The sequence below is a fragment of the Cyprinodon tularosa genome, unplaced genomic scaffold (genome assembly GCF_016077235.1).
Source record: "Cyprinodon tularosa strain WSP-4 unplaced genomic scaffold, ASM1607723v1 ctg1772, whole genome shotgun sequence".
NCBI lineage: Eukaryota > Metazoa > Chordata > Actinopteri > Cyprinodontiformes > Cyprinodontidae > Cyprinodon > Cyprinodon tularosa.
In genome coordinates this window covers 8,021-14,719 of record NW_024038591.1, presented here as the reverse complement: position 1 = coordinate 14,719, position 6,699 = coordinate 8,021, and the positions used below count along the sequence as shown (strand labels likewise).

Here is a 6,699-nt window from a genome sequence, read left to right as displayed (position 1 = left end):
AATCATCCGCTGGTCAAACTCCAACCTGCTGCTGAAGAAAGGAGTGGGAGGGGTGGAGGAATGTCAGAGGAAGCAGGAAGCGCCAGAAGAGACAAAGCAGATCCAGACAAACTCAACATTAGTGAAGTATTTTGTTTTTGTTCAGAGCTGTTTAAAAAGAGTGGGAGTTTCTTTCCATGAAGGGGGAAAGGTTTGCCTGTGGCTGCTGGCCAGTCTTAAAAAGGGTGAGGTGGCCATGAACCTCGTCTTTGGTCTCTTAAAACGTGCAACATTAAGCCTGAGCAACATCCCAAAGCTTTGCTACATCAATTAGCTGTTAAACATGAGTTCAACAGTGAACACTGCTGAAGCTTTTTATAACACATTTTTATAACAGTTTTATTATCATTTGTTCAGCTTTAGCCAAAAAAATAAAGTCAGCTTATCTCTGAACATATTGTGTAATGAGGCGGTTCACCAGGGGCTGAAATGGGTGTTTTTATTTCTTACAGATTTCTGACTGGTTTCTACTTGGCTGATAATCTGAACATCTGTTTTCTCTCACGCCTTCAAGTTGCCTAATCGCAAACTGGGACTTTTAGAAAACTAACATCTGATTTCCAGAGTAGATTGCGACAGAAAGTCCACCATCAAGATAAAAACAAATAAAAAAGAACGCCGGTCTCAGTTTCCTGGCTAAAAACTGTCTCAGAAGAAACGGCCTCATTACTACAGCAGAAAAGGAAAGCAGGCGTTGCTATGGCAACACGGCAACTCCTTAATTCATTCCTGTGAATTCCTGTAGCTCTGTGGCGCAAGTTGACATGACAATTGCTCGGTTCTTATTTACAGGTATCTATCTCTCTCTCTATATATATATATGTATATATATATATATAGAGAGAGAGATAGATTTGTTTATTTTTATTTTTGTATTTATTTTGCCTCAAAGATTAGCTATCCTGATAGCTCTTCTCTGTATTGCTATTTTTTATTTTTTTAGCAGACACCCTCCAGGCTACCATGTTTATTTGACAATTTTATTTGCAACCTTATGAAAATACATATTGTTTACCTTGAAAATGAAAATCAATTCTAAGGTTAAGAATGTAGAAACAAAAGGTAACTAGAGAGTAGAGCTAGTTAGAATGGATTATCTTTTATCTCACAGTCATAAAGCAGGTAAGAGCTGCTTCCTTAGGAGTCATGTCAGGTTCACCTGCATCGGTTTCCTCATTTACTTTCCTGATTCCTCCTTCTAACAAACAGACATCTTAAGTTGATTTATATTCTGCTTAGTTTATTTGTACAAGAGTTATGTAAAAACAAGACCCATTGGGCATCCATAGCCTTAGACACTTTGCAATCCCTTGAAGGGATTTTGCTTACTTTAGAAGGTATATAAGGTTATAATGGTTATGTTATCAAAAAAAAAAAAAGCTAATGCTGACAGAAAGCAGAGATTTCTATATCTGACAGATGATGTAAGCGTCCAGAGAGCAGTCTTTGGTCAGTCTCCAGGTGCCGTTCTCAGTGACCACGCTGCAGCCAGTATCCTGAACGGTTGGATCCGGCTGACTTTCTCCCCATTTGGTAAAATTCAGGGCTTGATTTTTCATGTCAGCCTGGAAGTTCCCCTCTGCTTTCTGACTGTTGATGTTGATCCAGGCTCTTTTATCAGCTTCACCAAGCAGCTGAATCAGTTTCCGGTTCTCCTCCTCACTCTGGGGCAGAGCCACTTCTAAGCCATGTTGGGAGCAGAACTCCACGGCCGTCAGGAACGATCCTCTCTCCTTGTTGGACACAAAGTATCTCTGATCTATCTTCCTCACAAAGTCAAAGCTAACAGCTGGATAAAAAGGAGAAAATCAGCATCACATTATTAACATGTCAACCATTTGAAAGAATTCACAACATGTTCTGTTTTTATTTTCCGGTCATTGAATTTGATCCTTAAATAAATGTACAGTATCTAAATAAGAGATAAAGATCATTCATGGAAAGAAAATAAGTAAAACTCAAAAACAGGAGGTAAATATTATATCCTCTATTAAAGGTGTGAAATTATTGACTGATCAGAGTTGAACTGTAAACCCACCAAGGTCCAGCTTTGTGGTGATCTTCTCCAGTTTTTGAACATCCTGTTCGAGGGAACCGAAGATATCTAGATGAAATAGGTGCAATTTTACGAATAACTGAAACTTCAAAGCAGTGAAACATGCCTATGATTTTAAAGTCGTAGGGAAGCGGCCATTCTAACCGTTGCATTTCCGAATTCTCCAGAGTGGTGCCTGACTTTACACGAGTGCATAAAGTGAATGTGATTGGTCGATTATTAGCTTTTTGGTTGTGGCCGGTTTGTTGGAAGCATCTTGCTAACCAGTTAGCATCTTAGTGCTAGCAGGTTCCCGATGGGAAATTCCATTGGGACCAAGTAGCACTAAATTGGTGACTTAGAAACGACGCTGTCAAGGAACGCTATGGACAGCGGAAACATGCAAGAGGAGGAGAGTTTAGTGTCAGAGGTCGTGGATGAGTCTCCGTCTCCTTTCAATGGAGCGCTAACAGAGCTCAGAGTATTAAGTTAAAAGTTCTCTTTTCTGTTGCTGTTGTTCAATTAAAGTATGTTTTAAGATCATTTGGAGTGAGAACATTATACTTTTAGGGTCACTATATGGCCCATTTACTGATTTAATGTGTAATTTAAAAAAATTTTCAGAAGTTGAGAGAACCGCAGCAACCAGGCTTATGCGATGGTAACAGCAGCCAGGGCCAACGTTAGCCCGTCTGCATCAGCCAGGGCTAACGTTAGCCCGTCTGCATCAGCCAGGGCCAACGTTAGCCCGTCTGCATCAGCCAGGGCCAACGTTAGCCCGTCTGCATCAGCCAGGGCTAACGTTAGCCCGTCTGCATCAGCCAGGGCCAACATTAGCCCGTCTGCATCAGCCAGTGCTAACGTTAGCCCGTCTGCATCAGCCAGGGCTAACGTTAGCCCGTCTGCATCAGCCAGGGCTAACGTTAGCCCGTCTGCATCAGCCAGGGCCAACATTAGCCCGTCTGCATCAGCCAGGGCCAACGTTAGCCCTGGCTGATGCAGACGGGCCAACGTTAGCCCGTCTGCAGCAGCCAGGGCTAACGTTAGCCCGTCTGCATCAGCCAGGGCTAACGTTAGCCCGTCTGCAGCAGCCAGGGCTAACGTTAGCCCGTCTGCATCAGCCAGGGCTAACGTTAGCCCGTCTGCATCAGCCAGGGCTAACGTTAGCCCGTCTGCATCAGCCAGGGCCAACGTTAGCCCGTCTGCATCAGCCAGGGCCAACGTTAGCCCGTCTGCATCAGCCAGGGCCAACGTTAGCCCGTCTGCATCAGCCAGTGCTAACGTTAGCCCGTCTGCATCAGCCAGGGCCAATGTTAGCCCGTCTGCATCAGCCAGGGCCAACGTTAGCCCGTCTGCATCAGCCAGTGCTAACGTTAGCCCGTCTGCATCAGCCAGGGCTAACGTTAGCCCGTCTGCATCAGCCAGGGCCAACGTTAGCCCGTCTGCATCAGCCAGGGCCAACGTTAGCCCGTCTGCATCAGCCAGTGCTAACGTTAGCCCGTCTGCATCAGCCAGTGCTAACGTTAGCCCGTCTGCATCAGCCAGGGAATCAAGATGCTTTGACCAAAAAAATCTGATTGACAGATGACCTTTGAAATATAATTTGCCAAATTTAGGTGTTCAGGCTGACGTAGAACTAACTGGCCTGCAGAGGATAACAAAAAAAAAAAAACACTGATTTAAGACAGGATTTTTTTTTTTTATAGAAATTTTCTAAATTTGGGATAATATGGTCTGATAAAGAGAACATTCATATACATGTTTAAGCCAGAATGATTTGACATTTAAATATGACTTCCGTACGACTTTAAATAGCTGACTCATTCTGCTGAACTTTTTTCTGTTAATTGAGTTTAAGTGATTAAAATATTGACATAATTAAACCAATTCCTGGCAGTGTAGTCTCATATTCATCACCTGGTCTACATGTTCCAGGTAGACCGGGAGGTCCCATGGTGGCCCTCTCGCGCCTGGAAATCCTGGTAGTCCTCTCTCCCCTTTAGGACCAGGCAGACCAGGCAGCTGAGCATAGCTCATGGAGACAATCAGGCAAAAACCATAGAAGAAAAAACAAAACCTCATCTTCTCAATTTATCCCTGGAATCTGTGAAAAAAAAAACCTCTTTATTAACCTTCAGATTTTCTACGCTCCGTATTTTTTTTTCTTTGAAAAAATGTTTCAAAAGCTCAAATAGTATTAATATAATATGTACAGTAACATCGTTTTGAACGGTTTTGCAGTAAATAAAATTGTTTTAACTTTTATACAAGATAGTGGTTGCAAAGGTTCAAAAGTATAAGTCACTAATAATTAAACCAGGATATTTTTTAATGTTTGCTTCAAGTTTCTAAAATTCATGGAATATACTGACCAAAAACTAGATTATAATAGAAAGAGGGAAAACTCACTTTTCAAATGTGATTATCCAGAAGGTGCTCCTGCTACCCACCGACCAGCGGACTGATCTGAGCAAAGATCTGCAGTCAGAAATATGAGATCCAGTCCAAAGGAAATCATGACTCATCAAAAATGTTAGAAACACAGAGAAAAAGGAACTGACAGCGCTCTCATAGTCTAACGTTAGATATTTTCTCCGCAAACAGGTTTGCTTTTCTCAAATGTTAGCATTCAAATGATGGAGTTTCACATTAATCCCACAAAAGCAAAGAATTTGCACTCTTAATAGTTTTTAATCACGATTAACAAACAGAGGTTTAAAGACTCAGTCCAGATCGTCTTCCTTTTATTTGTTCTGTTGGCTCAGTTTTTTTCTTCAAAGTTCTGGTCTCAGATCAGTGCTACTGATTAAAGACTGTTTCTATTTCACTGCAAAAATCAACTCATAGGCTTAACCTTCCCTTACTACAACGTTATTAGAAGTACTTTAGAGCAATTGGACCAAGGGCTTAAAGTGAGCTCCGTGCAGCGATGGATACCAGAGCTGTACGCTGACAGACCCTCAGCTCCAAATAGAAATATAGCTTTTTAAAGTTGAATGCAGCTGCTAAGAGACAGTCTACCCGAACATTATGACTTCCATTTCCAAATGAAAAAATTAAATCCTGCTGTCAGTTATTTGAATACATCTTACATCTAAAACATGGTCGCCAGATAAAACGTTGCCTCCTGTTAAAACGTTTAACAAAAACTGATTCTGCACTGTGCAAAGTTGTAAACTCTGACTTTTTTTTTCTTCCAAGTTTAATATGAATTGATTGAAGACTCTTCTCAAGGACTTTAAAGAATACGGTAATTAAGAGATTGAGAAGTAATTAAAGGGGTCAGAGGAGCAGAGGGTGAAGAATGAATTACTTGAATAGGGGCTGGACAGTTACATTGACTCAGATTCTTTAATTGTTATTTTATACACACAGTGTATACAAAACGAAATTTTGTTTTGTTCAGCTTTCAGACACTAAATGAGCAGCAGCTTAGCAGTGAAATGAACATATTTATTCCACCAACTACAGCAGTGATCAAATGTAAACAGTAGGGCAGAAAAACATGTTGCAAAAAAAGGCATTGATCTGGAAGTTCAGAGCATTAATATCTATAGAGCAATTCTGCAGTATTGTTGGTTTGGTTTTTATCAGAGTGATGCAGAGTCTGAGATTTAGAGTTTATTCATCAGTTCCTCAGTGTGATGGTGGGGGGGAAGAAGCTGCTGCAGAACCTGCTGGTCCTGCATTGAATGCTGGGAAGCCTCTTCCCAGAGGGCAGCAGGGAGAACAGTCCATGGTGGGGGGGTGAGGGGTCATTGATGATGTCACGGGACACGCAGCGCTGGGATGAAATGTCTTTAATGGAGGGAAGAGGAGCCCCCATGATCCTCTCTGCTGTTCTCACCTTCTTCCAGTCTGAGGCGCTGCAGCCTCCACACCACACAGTGAGACAGCTGCTCAGAACGCTCTCTATGGTGCTGCTGGAGAAGGTGGGGAGGATGGGGGGGGCAGGAAGTCCAAGCGCTTCTGGGCCCTTTGGACCAGTGAGGTGGTGTTTCCAGTCCAGGTGAGGGTGTCTGTGATGAATGACCACCTCTACAGCTGAGCTGTTGATGAGCAGTGGAGCGTGGTTAGGACGCTTCTTCCTGAAGTCCACCATGATCTCCTTGGTCTTCTCCACCTTCAGGATCAGGCTGTTATCTCTGCTCCACCAGCTGCTCCACCTCCTCTCTGTAGTCCAGGTCGTTGTCGTCTCTGATGAGGCCCACCGCCGTGGTGTCGTCTGCAAACTTCACCATGTGAACCACGCCAGAGAGGGCTAACAGACTGGAAGAAGGACAGGAGGCCCCAGATTCAAGACAACCTTCGTTTTTAGCAACAACCTTTATAACTGCATAATAACAACTTTAATAAGTCTGTTCGTTTATTCGTTGAAAAAGTAATATAACTACCTAGGGCTGTAAAGGTAGCTGAATTCATGTTGAACCGAATGGTGATCTACTCTCTGTCATAAACCGAACTGTTGGGTAAAAGGTTTGTTAATTGAGCAGTTTATTCTTTCATAATTATTTACATGCCACAGATTAAGATTAAACGCTGAGCTGGTGAAGCTCTGTCAAAATGTTTTAAGCAGGAACTCCCTCAACATTTGTGGCACTACTTTATATGGAAAATAGATAGAA

At 42.5% G+C, this 6,699-nt stretch overlaps 1 protein-coding gene across 1 annotated transcript; it reads right to left on the bottom strand.

Moving 5' to 3' along the window:
- Positions 1-1,258: 1,258 nt before the first annotated feature.
- Positions 1,259-4,621, bottom strand: LOC119781482 (mannose-binding protein C-like). The gene is given in 5 exon segments (XM_038281966.1): positions 1,259-1,828; positions 2,078-2,143; positions 3,992-4,027; positions 4,030-4,178; positions 4,484-4,621. Coding segments are annotated over 4 exon segments (612 nt in total). The 5' UTR covers positions 4,157-4,178; positions 4,484-4,621; the 3' UTR covers positions 1,259-1,445.
- Positions 4,622-6,699: the final 2,078 nt, after the last annotated feature.